The following is an 18,588-nucleotide window of genomic DNA, read 5'->3' on the forward strand; positions in this document are numbered from 1 at the left end:
TGAAAATGCATGGGATAAAACCGGACTCTCTGATCATGGCGAACAATGAGGGCTGATGAGAAGCCAAGGACAATGGCACTGACTTTTGGTCCTACTGCATGTACTGGCTTTGTGGGAGCCTAGCCTGTTTGTATGCTCCCCTTCCTAGACCTGGATGGAGAGGGGAGGACCTTGGACTTCCCTGACTGCTCTTTGCATTGGAGAGGGAGAGGGAGGGGAGCGGGGCGTGGGGAGTGGGGGGAGGGGGAGAGAAAAGGGAGGCGGGGAGGTGGCAGGAATTTTTAATAAAAAAATTAATAAAAAAAGAAGGAAAATAATAATTTCAGAAGTTATTGTCTTTAAAGAGAAATAAAAGAAAGTCTGCCTTTTGAAACAAAATCCTAACTTCAGAATAATTATTCTTTAATTAATAAAGTCTTTGTGTTCTAAGATAATGAACAGATTTAAACACTATGATTGTGTAAGTTAATTAGTGTTCTAAGATATTCATAATTAAGTTAAGGCACACTCATTGTAACTTTAAATATAGTTTATTTGCTCTTCATCATTACACTGATAATGGAAAGATTCCATGATGGTTAAAGAGCTGTGATGTCATCACCATAAGGATATTTGGTAGCCTGTAAGTCTTTATAATATCCCATAACCAAGAATAACATTCTATTTAAAATTTAATATCAAGATGCTATAAAACAAACTCATAGACTTACATATGTATAGTACACAAAAAAATTAAATCTATAACCCCTCACTAATGACTTCTAAATGTGCTTCTAATTTGAAGAAATATGAGGAGTAACAGAATCAGTGCCCTTCAAACTTGAATTTGCATTATTTTCCATTTTAGCCATTGGTCTTGTTCCATTTTTCATATTTCAAGACTGTTAAATAATCAGTTCATCAAATCCATTGGTGTAAAAGATAATAGATTCCACTAAACACACTTATAGATGAACAGTTACCTTGATTGTCTCTTAGTATAAAACTTGAATTATTTCTGTCTTCCACAGAGTGATTGAAGTAAAAATGGTGATGTTCAATGGATTCATCTCTGTCTATTGCACTTATGGTCTGAATTATCTAGAAAAATTATTAAAAACGTCGATTGTGATTATTGGGAAAAATAAATTGGTCAATGCTGTTATTATATATAATATTTCTTAAAATTACTTTAGCAAAATCTCTATATTTCTTAAATACTTCAATTTTTATTCCTGATCTTCATCTGCTATGCAGTCATTATTATTCGTATATTAAGTCATGATGATGTTGACTTTCCAGTTATACACATATTTAGAGCAATTATCTTTTTTCCTAAAGTAATTAATTTTGTAATTAGTTTTCAGAAATGACACATTTAAAGCTTTCAGACAATGTATGATTGCTTTTGACTCACAAAGATGATAGACAAATCTTTACCATCAAATAAATGACACTTTATCTCAAATCATAAAACTGTAAAGAAATGCAGATGAAATCAAATCAGTTCTCAAATTTTTTATGTCAAGTCATAAGTCTGTTCATTTTAATGAGGGAAAAGATAAACTAGACATTATCACACAGTAAGATAGTGATTAATTCTCAAGATTAAATTAAATTGATTTCAGTAATTAGTATTTTCTATTTTCTAAAATCAAAATGTCTTTACTAGTGTTTCAATTAAATCTTCACTTGACTGTAAGATGAAATATTCAGATTGATAAGTTATACTTCAATGAACAGTTATTTTCCTACATGAATGCAGGACAGACTTATAAAACAGAAGCAATCTGTATATTACATGACCATATTGACTTATGTTTTCACAAAAATATTTGTTTTTGACTAAATCCTAAATTTTAAAAGAAAATACAGAAAGAAAAGTTTTATCCATCTTATGACTTTAGTAATAAGAAAGTATCACATGATTTCAAGACAGTATTTTTATTTTAAAATAGATTATGTTTTTTATCTTGATGAGTGAGGGCAGGATTTTAAGATTATAGTATTCTTGATCCATACTATGCCACATACAAGTTATCTAAACTCAGACACAAGGCTGTGTTTGAACATTAAGATTTTAAGATTCTTTTATAGGTTCACCTGAACATGTTTTTAAACTACAGTTATGCTATGTCCTCACCAAGAAAACTTTTTTCTGGTGAGGTTAGTTGTAGTGGGAGACTGCTTGTTGGTTCCTGGCCACCCAGCTAGTTAGCCCAGAAATAACCATACAGAAACTGTATTCATTAAATCATTGTTTGGCCCATTAGCTCTAGCTTCTTATTGGCTCAATCTTACACATTAATTTAACCCATCTCCATTAATCTGTGCATCATCACAAGGTCATGGCCTACAAGCAAATTTTCAGCATATCTGTCTCCAGTGAAGGCTCCATGACTTCTCTCTGACTTCACCTTCTTTTCTCTCAGCATTCAGCCTAGCATTTCTTGCCTACATACATGATATAGGTCCAAAGCAGTCTCCTTATTCATTAATGGTAATCACAGCACACAGAGTGGATTCCCACATCAGACAGTATAAGGTAATGTTTTAGATTGTTACTGATCACACAGTTTTGGATTTATTTGTCTAACTAAAGCAATATTTGTAATAAGAAATCACAACTGTCAAATTTACCTTGGTGACATGAATATAGTTAATCATTTCATCTGAAGTTGTGTGATAAATGTAAAATTTATTGAAAAAAAATTCCTTTAATAAAGGAAGGCTTCAGAAGATGAAATCCTTTGGTTTTGTTGTGTATTCTTAATTTAAAGTGCTTAATTAAAATTTGCGAAAATACAGTGTTTATATTAGAAACTAATGGAATAGATCAGTTTAAAAAATATAGATGAACTTATATTTGATTCATAGCTGGATTTGAAGTAAAACAAACTAATTCTATTAATTTTAATAAAGAACCCATAGACATAATCAATTCTTAATCTATCAGAGAGGTATTATTAAAATAATGCATTCAACCTTAAGGACATATATATTTCAAGTAAAAACAAATCTTTAAGAAATGGATATTAATATTAATTAACTAATTATTTAATATTAATATTAATTTCCTTAAAATTCAGCAATAGAAATCATGTATTTCATTGTACAAATAAATCTATAACTATGTATACTTAGAGTTGATTACTTATATAAACTATTATATTTCGCTAACTCCGGCCTACTGAGCTCTTTAAAATTAATGATATCATTAATGAATTAAAAGATTTAAAAGTAAGGATAAACTAATAATGAACTTAGGAAAAAGTGATAGGAATTTTCCAAGATTATAGCTAATTTTGATAGCTCTGTTTTTGGTATTTGTTTGCTCTATGTGTATGATTTTGTCTAAGTTCCTTTTACATAGTACATTGGATTTTCTATCTATAATTATCTATGAATTCCAGAATGAAAATACATTCTGTCAACTTACACAATTTGAAAACAAACAACTTTAATACAAACTCACCTATAATTTATTCACTGATATATTATCTTAGCTAATATTCAAAGTAATTTTTGAAATAAATTGTTAGTGAAATAAATTTATAAATACTTATATTCAGTTTCAAGGGAATGTTGTAATCAATCAAAATAAGAATTCACTATACATTGTACTTTGAGTGTCTTTTAGAGCTACTCTGCCTATTATAGAAATGGGTATTCATTATTAATTTTATAATTATTTTATATACTAGTCTATATGTATATATATATATGCTGTACATAAAATGCAATATATATGTTTGAATGACACACTTAGATGCAATTCAAAAAAGGAAATTTAATGTGGCCTAATTTGATAAAAAAATGATTCTATTTTCAATGACTTTGAATCTAAAATATTCAATGAGTGATACCATGTTTATATCCTTCATATAGTCAATATCTTGAAGACAGATGTGATTTCACTACCAAAGTTCTTCCACAATTTCTTATTTTTAATGAGTCTGCAAAACTTTTTTTTTAATTCAAAACCCTCTATGATGAATGCTATAACAAGAAAAAAGTATTTAAAATTTTATTTCAAGCAGTCACTATTCCAATTTTCTAAGACAAAATAAGCTGAGTAGAGTTTATAATTAAAATTTATATGTATTTATTTGTTTTATACTTACAATGCCAGTAAAAAGAAATCTGACCATAAAAATCATTTCACAAAGTTTAGAGCATTCAGATGATCAATATGAAAAGCAGAAGAACATGTGACAGATTCGGGACTCTGGTAATATTTATCATACTAGTAAAGTTTGAGACTGAGCAGATGAAGGAGGTGTTTTAATCACTCTTCTGCTGCTATGAACAAACACCATGATCAAGACAACACTTTAGAGGAAAACGTTTCTGAGGGGCTTGCTTACAAATTCAGAAGTTTAGAACATTCCCAGCATTGCAGGCAGAACGGAAGCAGGTAGGCAAGCATGGTGCTGGAGAAGGAACAGAGAACTATATTCCAATCCACAAGCAGACAGAAAGCAAGACTAAGTTTTACTTGTTCTTACCTCATTACTTCTAGTGACACACATTCTTCAAGAAGGATACATCTACTCAAAGTACACAACACTTCCTAATATTTTGCAACAATTCAGTACATGGGAACAAAGCATTCAAATGATATCATTATTATTCAAACCCCCATCAGTTAAATTTCCTGACATCAAAAATTAATGTTTGAACACTATAATCACACAAATAAGATAAAAATTCTGGTGATCATCCTGCAAATCACTTATTATCAGTGAGCTTTGAAACTAGTTTATTACAAGAAAATGCTAAGTTCCTGTTGTTCAAGAGTTTGTACTTCTTAAATTTGGCCAACACATATGAGTTAATATGCAACTTTAGAAATTTTTAGAAACAATGAAAATAAAAATTAAAAAGGAAAGAAAAGATATGACTCCTTCTGGGAATGGTGGAAGAGACTGTTTATTGTAGATAACAAGAAGAGAATAGCCAGAGGCATGGACACCTGGTAGAACACAGAGGGGACTTGACCAAACTGATCTATGATAGGTGGACAGTGGGAGGAAAGAAAAAACAAGTGAAAACAAGTGAAAGGGCCAAGAAGCCAATGGTACAAAAAAGTTATAATATATACATATTTTTATCATTTGCTCCCTCCAAACTCTTCTATATAACTACAAATTTATGACTTTCAATTTCAATCATTGCTGTTACAGACATATATTTTGATGTGTACTAGTTTGGGAATACTTAAGTACAATGTCTTTTGGTAAAAACTACAGAATCACGTAGTAGAGTGGAATGCTATTCACCGAAGACAACTATTTTCCCACTCCCAGCATTTCTTTATTAACTCTAGTCCTTTCTGCAGGGATAAGTCCTGAGAGACACCCCCCTCTCTGTGTCAGCATGCCTATTGCTATTTTCCTTGTCAGCTCACATTTATGCATTTGAGTTTGTGAGATGTATAGGTGTAAAAGACTTAAGTGCCCCCAACAAGTTGTCTCACCTTCTTAGTTTTCTTTACAATAATTCCTTTATTTGATCAATAATGATGGCTGCTTTTAAGCAAAATAATCTTCACAATATTATTTGTGTGGAGTATGCATGTGTCATGACATACATTTTGAGGTGAATGTGTTTACACATATTTTGTACACACATATGCTCATGTATATTTGTTTTTCTTTGGTATAACTCTATTATACACTCATAAAAAAACTATCTAGCCAGCTCCATATTCTTCATTTCCTTATTAGACAGTATCCACTGTTAATAACATATATACTACAATTTTATAACAATTTTTTATTCAATATAATTTTTAAAATTTGTAAAAGTTGAAATTTCAACTCAAAAGGAACTTTTCTGCTCTTCCCTGATATGGTATGTCCTTGTCTAAATGTGTTGCTTTTATTGCCTGATGATTAAAGCTGTTTTGGTCAATAGCTTAGGTATATTGTAGTTAACTCTTTTGGTTTTTTGTTTGTTTTTTGAGACAGGGTTTCTCTGTAGTTTTGGAGGCTGTCCTGGATCTAGCTCTTGTAGACCAGGCTGGCCTCAAACTTAAAGAGATCTGCCTGCCTCTGCCTCCCAAGTGTTGGATTAAAGGAATGCACCACCACCACCCTGCTCTTAGCTAACTTTTACATCTTAAATTAAACCATTTCTATTAATCTGTGTATCACCATGAGACTATGGCCTTCCTCTAAATTTTGGTATCCTTTTCCTTCAGCAGTCACATGTCATCTCCTTGACTCTGACTAATCAAAGATATATATATATATATCTTTATTAGGATTTCCTGACTGACTTTTTTTCTGCCCTGCTGTAGGTCAATAAAGCTTTATTCATGAACTAATAAAAACAACACATATACAGAAGGACATCCCACATCACTCTCCAATATATGAGCAGGAAATTTAAATTATATTTCCGTTTTAGGTAATAACATTTTCTATTTACCTACGGTTTTCAAATATTTTCTTCTCTGTATCAGTCTCTAGTTGATGTTGCTTATCATAAATCAAAGGTGACTGTTATATTCAAGTGTATATTGTCAATAAGAGGCTTTTCCTTTTAATGCTATATTGATGTCCATGAGTCTACATAACAATTTTAAAGTTTACAGATAAACTGTTAATTTCTTCACTTTTCTTCTCCCAAATATTATTTTAACAAGGCAAAACATCTTTTTATTTTCATAAGTCGTCTTTTCTAGTTTTATCATGATTTCATTCTTTTACAACATCTGTACTCTCATGTTATATGAAAGATACGGTGGCTTCAACCACTACCTTCAGTTCTTTCACATTGTGAGAACTCATTGTTCCTTGCTTTGTACTATGATAACTGGAGGGTGTGTCTTCCTATAGAAGAGCTCCACTGTATGTCAATAGGTAAGTATGTGTCCAGAAAGCCATATAAAATCTTTCCATTTATTCTTGTTTAAACTCTCCACTAAATTAAGAATTTATTCTGAGAGAGAAAATGTAAATCCTAGTCTTTAGCTCATAAACTACCATGACTTGGACTGTACTATTTCCCTGAAATCCATGAACCATCCTATTTAGTATTGGTCCTTCTCTACACATATGGGGCAGTCCCCTGCTCTAACAGTTTATTTGCTCTAGCCACTACCAGTGTCAAATGAAGGGCACATACCCTACCAGTCCCCTGGATAATGTAGAGTTTGATACATTCACTGTTTTCTCTTTCCACTTCAGGAGTTCATTAAAACTGTCACATTCTAATGGGATTTCCCCTAAATATTCTATTCACAACCTCCCTAATGTCACTGTCCACATTTCATTGGTCTCCTTGTTTCTTCTTTCCACCACAAAAACGTAATACTTTTGAAAATAATGTATGAATTACTTAACAACTGTTTTTATCTTATTGCACTGCTAGTTTTATATCAGAAAGGGTTCTTAATTCAATATTCATAAAATATAAATTGAAAAAAGTATGATTTAAAATTAAATGACATAATCATAGAATTTAATGATTCTGTATTAAACTTTAAACACAAAATCATAAATCAAATTTCTGTGTATCTATTCTTTGCTTTCTTCTTTCATGTAAAGCATAGTAAGTCATTTTCTTGGTTACAGTTATTTCTCCATGATTCTTATTCTCTGTCTCTACTGGTCTCTATCATTCTATGATAACTTATAGGCCAAAATTTCTAACAAACTCATTGTCTTTTAATACTTGTTGATGTTGATGTTCATGCATCATGTGTGTTCAGGGTATATAAATCCATTTTCTTTTCTCCAGTTCAAGTCATGTATCACATTCTACAAAAATCATACTTTTATTCTGGCCATCACCATACCTTTTTGTACACATTATTTTCCTGACTTTTGATCACTAGAATTTAATTAAAACATTTAAATATTAAAAATTTGCCATGCCAATGCATCCCTCCTTTCTTCTTTATATTCATCACACATTTTCTAGTATGGTATCCTGAGAAATAGAACTCTAGAAAGAAAAAAAAGTAATATTTTTGCCCCTTAGTTATCTCACTAGTAAGTTTGGGTGAAAACATTCTTGTTGGATTCAACTATCCTATGTTGATGTGTGTATTAAGATATATCGGGAGGAAGAGGCAGGCGGATCTCTGGGAGTTCGAGTCCAGCCTGGTCTACAAGAGCTAGTTCCTGCACAGGCACCAAAGCTACAGAGAAACCCTGTCTCAAAAAAGCAAAAAAAAAAAAAAAGATGTGTATACTTACTAAGGCCATCTTTATAAACCAGTTTTTCTGTAACAATTATATGTGGCATATTTCACTTTATTTAAAATACTGTTAGTTTCTTTAAATAAAATAGTTTAAGATAATAGAATGAAACTTTTTTAACTTGAGAATAAAAGGATGACTAAAGAAACTGATCAAACAGTTATATCTGCCTGTCTTAAAATAAATTGTTTGGTTCATGATAATAATCTAAGGTTTTATGAAGTAAACTATCATAGGAGAGGCATAAAATATTGTGTTATATTCTATAGTATTTCCAAAAAGGAAAATAAAATTGCATAGAATATATGTACATATGTAATAAAATGAATATAACTCAAATTATTTACTTTATGTAATATAGAGTATGGTGCCTTATACTACCAATTAATATATATTTAGAAAATATAAAATAAGCTCAGTTGCTCATTATTTGGTGATTTATTGTGATTTCTTATCTTACCTCACCAAATTCAGCATTTTCACAAACATAAGTCTCATAGTATTGATAGAACTCAGGAGCATGATCATTAATATTAAAAACTTGTACATACACAGGAATTGAAGAAATCTGTTGGACATTGTCTGCAAATTAAACATAGAGAATGGAATTAATTACATCTCTATTAAAAGTCATGCAATAAATTGGATTAGAGGCTTTCTGTATATTGATATATTTACTTAAGGAAACCTAATTTTGGGAACTATACATTTAATACATTTATCAGAAATCAATGCTCAGTTCTAGCACCACTTATTGTTTTCTTCTACAGGTTCTGGTTTTTGTTCTTGATAAGTGAAAGTAGATAAAAAAAAATGTTCTATGATCACTGTGCTTCCACTCAGGAGCTAGAAGATTTCTTTTGTATCAGTCCAGTGAATTTTACTAAGAATAGAAATTTCTACTTTTGCAAATTTCTCTAATAGTCATACTGGCACTAGGAACCCACTCAGAATTAAGTTATTTCCTGAGGTCCTTAAGTAACTGAAAATGCTTTTTATGATCATAGTGAAACAACTCTCTGAAACACTAAAATTAAGCCATAACTGATAAAATGTACATTATAAAGAATGCTTCAAGCCATGTCCTTCTTAAATACCCAAAATTTGTTGTTCAGATGTAAAGTGAAAGTAAAGATTACAAACTGGAGGCTTGTCTTGCTGTTCAAGTTATGTTATTAAATAAATATTAGATAAGTCCCAGGATCAGAATAAATATAATAATATCATTATTATATGGCAAGATATACAATTATTATTTATAACAACACTTAATAAGTATTTGTTTTGGAGTATTTTAATTGCATTCTGATATGGCTGAGACTAAAAATAAAGATTACTTTGAATCAGAGGGAAGAGCTAACTACTAGATGAACAAAATTAGCCAGAGAAATTTTGGTGGACTGGGGATATACAGAGAGACTCTGAAAAGGGATTATAGGCAAGGGGTTCCTGGAAACAATATTTATTCTAGAGATAATCTACAGCCTTCTGGAATAAGCAGAAGGTCTGACAAAGAGTGTCATTGAACTAATTAATGAAGATAAAAAAGGGGCAGGACAAGGTAATAGTTTGACATAGGGAAATGTTTTAGTTAGCCTTTTGCATGCTATAATTTCAAATTTGGTTAATAAGGGAGTCCCCCCTCAGAATAATTAAAAAAAATAACTTAATGCCTCTTGTTAAAAGCCATACTGGTCTAGATAATATAACAGTTTTATTAGATAAAACAAATTATTAAGGAAAGAATGGAAATAAAATATTTGAGCAAAGTGTTATAAATAATCAAAGATCAAAGCTAATAATACAAATAAATTGAATTGAAATTGATAGTTTAGTAGAAATAGTTTCAATTGTAAAAACAATATCATCAGTACCTTAGCAAAAATTTGGTCTCTTAAGGAGATAAATATTCTGTTTCTGGGGAGAGAAACTTTGTCTCAGGTAAAATAACATGCAAAAAGAATTGACTTTATAAGACTAGAAGAATAGGTAGGGAAATTAAGGACATAGGTTGCTTAAATAGCAATAAATTTATGAAGACATGATTTGTTACATAAATGAAAAGCCCAAATTAACATTCCTTCAATCTCAGAAACAAACCATAAACTAATATGTACTTCTGAGAAAAATATTAAAAGGTATTATCAAAAAAAAAAAAAAATGACCGGGCTGGAGAGATGGCTCAGAGGTTAAGAGCACTGTCTGCTCTTCCAGAGGTCCTGAGTTCAATTCCCAGCAACCACATGGTGGCTCACAACCAGCTATGATAAAATATGGTGCCCTCTTCTGGTGTGCAGGCATACATGCAGGCAAAATGCTGTATACATAATAAATAAATCTTAAAAAAAAAAGAAAGAAAAATGACCAACATTTCAGGTTGTATATAAGCAGGGCAAAGCAGCTGCTGATTTTTCAAAGGTATCATTACCTTTAAAATGGCTGAGAAGCCTGTCTGGTTGAGAAACAGCCTTTGACCACAGAAAAATTATAGGAATCATAACAGTTGAAACAGGAGCAGATAAATATTCAATATATTGAGGAATAGACTAGTTCCTTGACTAGTCTATTTGTCATTTCAAAAAATCTGGAAAATTGATAATGTTAACAGAACTAAGAACCACATAAATGAGATTTAGAAAATAGTCTCATTACATGTTGGAATTCCCTTGCTATCTTTATTACTTAAAGTATAATCTATTGTGTTGATATACTTAAAACAATGTTTTTTTTTTTAACTTTACATGAACAGGTTAGAGAAAAAATTGACCTCAGAGTGCCTACTTACAGTAATGCCTAGCTTATTAAGAGGTATCATTGGAAAATTCTTCTTAAAGAGATGTTAAGCAGGCCTAGGTTTTGTCATTATTTTGGACTATCATTGAAAATAATTTGCAAACAGTCTCTTCAATATGTAACTATATGGATGATTTCTTTCTAGAGATCAAACTCATATACCTCATATACATGATAGAAGAGTCAAAGAACTTTTAATTTTTGGGGGATTACAAATTGCTTCTAGAAATAGAATTAAGAATTAATTATATGAACTACCTAGGAAATAAGATAGTATTAAAAGGATTCAACCACAGAGAGTGCAAAGCTTGAGAGATCTATTTTGAAGTATTAATGACTTTAAGATTTTCTGAGAAATATTAACTGGCTATTACCTGTAATTGTGTTAACTACTCAAGAATTAAGTAATTTATTTCAAACATTAAAAGGAGAGAAGGGTATAAATAGTCCAATAGAATCTCAGAAATGATTGACTTTGGTAGAAAATAAGTTACAGAATACACATCTGGATCCTTTGGATCTAGAGTTTGTTTGTATTCTGCTTATTTTTCCTTCTATACATTCCCCACAGAAATTCTTATGCAGAGAGATGATAATATCTTTGAACAGTTATTTTTGTCATAAAAAACATAGTAAGAATATGAAAAAGCTCTAAATAAATGCTTCCAAATTGATTCTGAAAATAAAATAAAGACATCATCAGTTGGCAGAAAGACTCAGCAGAAATTGTAGTGCCACTTACAAATGTTGAAATTGCCTTCAAGACAGAAAATAAATATTGTCACACAGCTTGCAGTAACTTCTTGTTAAATATTAGCAACAAGTATTGCAGAATTAAAAGACTTATATTTATATAAAAATGATTAGATTCTTCTTCACATACCATGAGGAACAATAATTGCTGGAACCCCCACATTTCATATTGATGCAAAGAGTTCAGGAAAGATAGGTCATAAGTCAGGAAATTTAGGAAAAAGTGGCTCACAACTCTGATAATTCTTTTCAAAAGAATTATATTTTATTCTCATGGTATTACTAGATTTTTACCCAACCTCTTAATATAGCATTTATATATATAATTTTAAAATTATATAGAAAATATTTTTTAATCACTTAATAATAAGCCAAGGAAATGTGCTAATTGCAGTTTGTATTAACAAACCTGCAGGGAGTTACTTAAATTGTTCTAATAGAAATGACATTTGGTAAATAGATGTGTTTCATTTTACAGAGTTTGGAAAATTAAAATATATGCATCTTACTGATGATTATCTTGAATATTACCATAGAATCTTTGCCTTGCGACAGATGGAGATAGAAACAGAGACCCAATTTGGAGCATTGGACTGAGTTTCCCAGGTCCAGTTTAAGAGCAGAATGAGGGAGAATATGAGCAAGGAAGTCAGGACCACAAAAGGTTGGTCAACCCACTGAGACAATGTGCCTGATCTAATGGGAGTCCACCAAATCCAGCTGTACTGGGAATGAATGAGCATGGCATCATACTGGACCCTCTGAATGTGGCTGACAATTGGGGCAGACTGAGAAGCCAATGATAATGACACTGGGATTTGTCTCTACTTCATGTACTGGCTTCTTGGGATTCTAGTCTATTTGGTTGCATGTCTTCCTAAGCCTGGATGGAGGGGAGAGGACCTTGGCCTTCCCAGAGTGCAGGGTACTCTGCCCTCTCTAAGGACTGGAGAAGGAGGAGGGAAGGGTAAGTGGGAGAGTTGGAGGGAAATTTGAGGAGGGGAGGAAGTGGAAATTTTGAATGGTATTATTAATAAAGTAATAAAAATCTAATTCTGTTATTATAGAATTATGAGTAGTTATGGCCAACATGGGGATACTTGTACAAACTAAAACTGACAATGTTCCAGCATATGAATCTAGTAAAATGAAACAGTCTTTTTACATATTTCACTATAAAATATGTTTCAGGTATACTATACAATTCTACTTGATAAGAATTTATATAAAGATCTAATCATAATTTGAAATATGATTAATAAACAGAAAATTATAATAATTTTCTCAATAGATAGAATGCACAATGTTTTACTAACTTTAATTATTATAATGATAATGAAAAAGGAATGACAACTGAGGAGAGACATTGGATAGTAGGGAAAAATTGCCAAATTAAATCACCATGTATACTTTAAACTTGTATTGATTTCACAATGAAGAGCTTGATATGTGTTACATTGAGAAAGAGGGATTGATTTGTTTCTATGGGAAAAGAAAAGCTATGAATACCAGCAGAACTGATAAAGATTAGAGTAAAATAGGAGAGGTGATAGTTCATCAAACCATTTACTCTAAATGTATAAAACTAACAAACACCTTTCATTTAATCAGATATAACCTGCCAAAGTCCCCATAATTAGGATTGGGGTGTGGTTTGTTTCTGTCTTGCTAAGAGAATAAAAGAATCCAAATAAGTAATCTTAGAATGACTGGACAGATGAGACATCTGAAGACAAAGGATGAATCATCCAGAGAAAATGTTCCAAGAAAAAGGAGTTGGCCTAATGATATATCACATTTCTAAAAGGATAAAATTTTATACATCTTCCCAAATATTTCTGTTGTTCTATAAATATAAAATAAATTATCTTTCTGTAATTTCAATCTAACTAAGAATTAAAGCTTGATTTGAAGTTCAGTTGTGTCTCTCTCCTTCAATAAATGGAAACATGATTATTAATGGAAAGTTCAAAATCCCTATCTCATGTAAGAAGAGTCAACTGGAATTGGACAAGATCAAAAGCAAAACAAAGATTCTATTATATTGACCCTAATCTCATAATCTTGAATTTATTTTGACTCCTTAAAACCTGTCTTAAGATGTGATGTCGGAGGGTCATCTGTCTATGTGTTACTTTCATTGGTTAATAAAGAAACTGCCTTGGCTTTTTGATAGGGCAGAATTTAGATAGGTGGAGTAGACAGAACAGAATACTGGGAAGAAGGGAAGTGAGGCAGATGCCATGATTCTCCGACATGAGATGGTTGTAGGTTAGGAACTTAATTGATAAGCCACCGCCTCATGGTGCTACATACATTAAGAGAAATAGGTTAACCAAGATGTGAGAATTAACCAGTCAGAGGCTAGAGCTAATGGGCCAGGCAGTGTTTAAATGAATACAGTTTCCATGTAATTATTCTGGGGCTAAGCTAGCCATGTGGCAGCTGGGTGGCATGAAAAGCAGGCCTGCTCACCTCATCACTTCAAAGATGTAAAAATTTCAAAATTTATAAATTGTATATTTAAACTATCTTTTGAAATATTAATGGTCATACAGAGTACTAATTCTAGAAATAGGCTTTATCTGACTCCAGGTACATAATTTTATGCTTGAGTCTGAATTAGATAGCTCAGAATTAAACTTGCATATCAAGGATATATTTAATAGATTTTACTCTTCTAACTTCTCTGAAATCTGCTGCATATTACACTCAAAATGTTAATATCATTAACCTGAAAATGTCATTCAAAGATCATGTTCAGACTGCGAACTGCTCAAGAAAATGTGAAGACAATTATCTGAGATGGTTCAGCTTCTTAGACTACTCCAGCCAGTATTTCAGATAAGCCCTGCACTTTCCCGTCACACAGAAACAGGGGATCACCTATGTCTCCAAGGAATTGACCATTAACTCAAATTAGGGTCTCCTTAAGAAATTTTCATGCCCAGGCAACAGGAAGTAATTATAAAAAGATGACATTCACATTTTCAAGAAGTGGAAAGTTTTTTTTTTTTTTTTTTTATAATCTATTGACCTGTAGATTATAGATAATTATTATGGTTTGGGGGTTTTTAAAAGTTGTTATTGGTCATATCAGTAAGAAAACTTTCAGAGGAGATTAGACTCAGGGAGATTAGACTGAAAAGAAATAGGGGAATATAGTCATGAAAGGATAAATGGGTAGATTATTAATCTGTGTTCAAACTAATAAAGCAATAGCTAGTCTGAAATACTTTATATTGGTATGGACTTTTGTATATAATAAAAAAATTGGTTATTTTTGTTATACAGTATATTTGCTTCTACTCTCATTTTTGGTATTTTATATGCTGATATAAATTTTAGTTTATTTTATATTGTAAATATGTTTACATATGCTTCTACTTTAATTTATGGTATTTTTGTAATAATAAAAATTTTTGCTTATTTTTGTTTTAATATACTGTATATATGTTTCTACTCTTGTTTAAAGCATTGTATATATGCAGCTCATTTTAAAATTTCAAGTAAAATTCTAGTCCTTAAAGGCTCTTCTAATACAGTTTAAGTTGATTAAAAAATGTATGTTAGCAGTTAGCCATCTATAATAATCAAATCTGTGGCCATTTTACACTTGCTTTTAAATCCAAATATAGTTATATTTCAATAGGCATATGGTTTGGAGGACTGAGAGCATTTTGAAGGGCTTACCATTTCTCAGTCATTTTGAATAAAAAAAGGAGACATTAGAATCACTGGTTGCTTCTCCACTATTTCACTATAAACCAGGTTCTTATTATCTGATTTCTGAGTTTTTAGTGATAAAGAATAGATAGTAAATATTTCAAATATATAAATTATGAATTAATTAATGTAATGGGCAGTAGCTTACAAATTAATGACTTATATTAGTGTTGATTATAGTTTACCAAACTTGTTTTATATAACCACACAGAAACTGTATTAATTAAATCACTAAAATTTACTTTTACACTGATCCAATCCTTAAATTAAAAAGACATAAAAAACAATTTGACTAGCTCTTTCCCCTCATTATCAACAAACCTTAGATGAAAAAATTATTAAAAGTACCAATTCAATAATCTAGTATATTTTTATGAAATATGTTTTTGTTAGTTTTATTCTCTCTTAATTTATAAAGATTTGAGCATTTTGAGACTTCAAATACTGATTATAGGGCCAGTTACATTGTTTAGTAGATACATAATCCACTGTGTTTGATATCTCTCTTTGGACCTCACCTAGTAGTAAGAAAGAATCAACGCTCTCAAGTTACCTTTGACCTCCAAATACACAACAACATATGAATATGTATGCACCCACACTTACTTATACATGTACCACAAATAAACAAATATACATAAAATACACTCTACACTTTTTAACGTTTCTTCCTAATCACTTATTTTTAGCACATTTATTGGAAGAAGGCAAATTGTTTATTTTATTCTCCTCAGATGTGACAAAAGCTTGAAATAATTTATTTCTAGAGTTTTGACAAATTTCAATCCTTACAACCTGAAAATTATTTCACAGAGAAATTTTTTTCAATTTTTAATTTTTCTCTTTAGCTCAGTTATGTTATTTTTCACAATAGCTATTCAGACTGTTGTAGGAAATCTTACAGCCAGTGGTTACCCACCCACTGGGGCATGGCCTCTTATACTATATATGCCAATGTAGAGCATACATCTGGGGTCTTTTCCAGCTATGGGATTTTATTTCTGATCTCGATTATAGCAGAGGATTCTGATTAGTGAGTCTACCACTAAATAAATAACCATCTATTTCTCAATTCTGAGCTAGAGTGTGATTTCTTTTAAGGGTCCTTCTTCATTTGGCACCCATGTGGATCTGGACTCCATGCTTAAATGGGTGGAGAGACTAATGGACTAATGGCCTAGTTAGTCCACGGTCCAGACTGTATCCCAACCCTGACCACTTGGCTTTCTTTTACCTAAGCTATTTTTTGTAGAACCCCCACAAGAGCAGAGCTTATTGTTTGTGGCAACTTGTAAATTTCCCAAGCATATGTATGATTGCTCCATTCCCTGACATGGTTCCTTGCAGAGTGGTGACTTGTGCAGCTCCAGATTTCTGCTGCCTGCCCATGAGTTCTGGTTTTCTTACTCCGTGTATGGAATTAATTTAATTGCTTTTAATTTGTCAAGCAAAGCATGTTTCTTAGTATTTAACCAGTACAAAAGTGGAAAACTAAAGTGGCTCAGAAATGAAAGCAGCGTAGGACCAATCCTTTTGACATCAGTTGCATTGCTTCTAGTCACAACTTTGCAACCACAACAACTATTGGACAATAAGGATTACAGTTTTCCAGATCACATAACAATTAATTAATAAATAAATATGGCAGACTACATTAACTTTTAGTAACTTTTTTTGCTAATATTATGGAATGTATTGTGCAAGGCTTATTTATTGGGGATTGGGACTCAGTTTTCTTCTTGATATTCTACCATTAAGAAATAATATGGCACTTTTAGGAATCAGACACTCTTTACAGACTAATAATGAACAGCTAGTAGACAGAATTAATACCATTAAAATGATAAAATTAATTTGACAGAAATATTGAATCCATATCTAAGGTTAATAAGAAGTTATCTAAAAATATTAATGCTGTTGATTTTGACAATCAAAATTTGATAAAAAGTTATGATAAATTAGCAGATAGAGTATCTCTCCAATATGACAATCTGCATGCTATTCAAGTAATGTCCAAGGAAAGATTATCTTTAAAAGAGAAATTTAATCTCTTAGAATCACATGTGCAGAATAAGGACAAGAGGCTTGCTGCCTTAATGAAATCTTTATAAATATATATAGGTCAGGAGACTCAGGCTTTACAGAAGACAATAGTGAAAAGATTTGAAATAACAGGAAATTATTGGAGTTGATGAACAGGGAAAGAAGGCACAAGTTCAGGATTCAACATCAGCAGTAGCTGCCAGAGATGACTTACCCAAGGTTTTAGTTTTTTTTTCCCTGTAATCTACTCTGACAAAGCATCAAGTTCTACAGGCTCAAAAGGATCCAAAGAAGGTAGATGGATACCTATAGAAATGAATGGTCTAAAAGAAATTAAGGATGCTGTTGTAACTTATGGTTTGCATTCCATATCTGTTAGGGAGATGATAAAAACATGATCTGCTAGCATTAAAACCTCACCACATGATTGGATTAAGTTAGTTTCAACAGCCCTGTATAAATGGCCTCAATTAAGGTTTAGAATTTATTTCAGAGAAGAGGCAAAAATTTTGGAACAACAGGGAAAAGCCTTGAGACTTCCCAGGATCAAATTCTTGGTGAAGGCTCTTATGCTGACCCATAAGCTCTTTATGATGAACAAATTTTATCCCTATGCCTCAAAGCAGCCTTAAATGCTTGGGACAGGATTCAAGAATAGGGAAAAATAATTGAATAATATACCAGGGTTAAACAGGGTCAGAGATTAACTAAGGCTGTACAAATAGAACAAAAGACCCAAATGCTAGATGAGTACTTATTGAATCTCTGGCTTTGGAAAATGCCCATTTAGAATGCAAAAAGATAGTTGGGCCTTTAAAGGATGAATGAATCCTGCATACAATGAACACAGAGACATTTGACTATAATACTGATTCTTGGGTAAGAGAAGCAAATTCCAAAGGAATGAGGAGACATCAAAATGCCAAATGTTTAAATTGTGGTAGAATGGGACATCTGAGAAGGGATTGTAGACAAGTAATTCCTAGGAATAATATCTCTTCTGGGAATGGCAAAAAAAGGAGGACTCAGCCTTCAGGTATATGGAGAAGGTGTGTCAAAGGTCGACATTGTACCAATGAAT

At 31.7% G+C, this 18,588-nt stretch overlaps 1 protein-coding gene across 1 annotated transcript in view; it reads right to left on the bottom strand.

Moving 5' to 3' along the window:
* The window catches only part of Cdh19 (cadherin 19), a 105,480-nt gene that overhangs the window by 13,891 nt on the left and 73,001 nt on the right, over nucleotides 1–18,588 (bottom strand). Inside the window, exons 10-11 of the mRNA XM_050131292.1 lie at nucleotides 8,653–8,774; nucleotides 963–1,080 (exon numbers count right to left, since the gene is read on the bottom strand). Of these exons, the coding sequence (XP_049987249.1) occupies nucleotides 963–1,080; nucleotides 8,653–8,774 (240 nt within the window). The remainder of the gene's footprint in view (nucleotides 1–962; nucleotides 1,081–8,652; nucleotides 8,775–18,588) is intronic.

The sequence above is a fragment of the Alexandromys fortis genome, unplaced genomic scaffold (genome assembly GCF_014885135.2).
Source record: "Alexandromys fortis isolate MF-2015 unplaced genomic scaffold, M_Fortis_MF-2015_v1.1 scaffold_361, whole genome shotgun sequence".
NCBI classification, from domain to species: domain Eukaryota; kingdom Metazoa; phylum Chordata; class Mammalia; order Rodentia; family Cricetidae; genus Alexandromys; species Alexandromys fortis.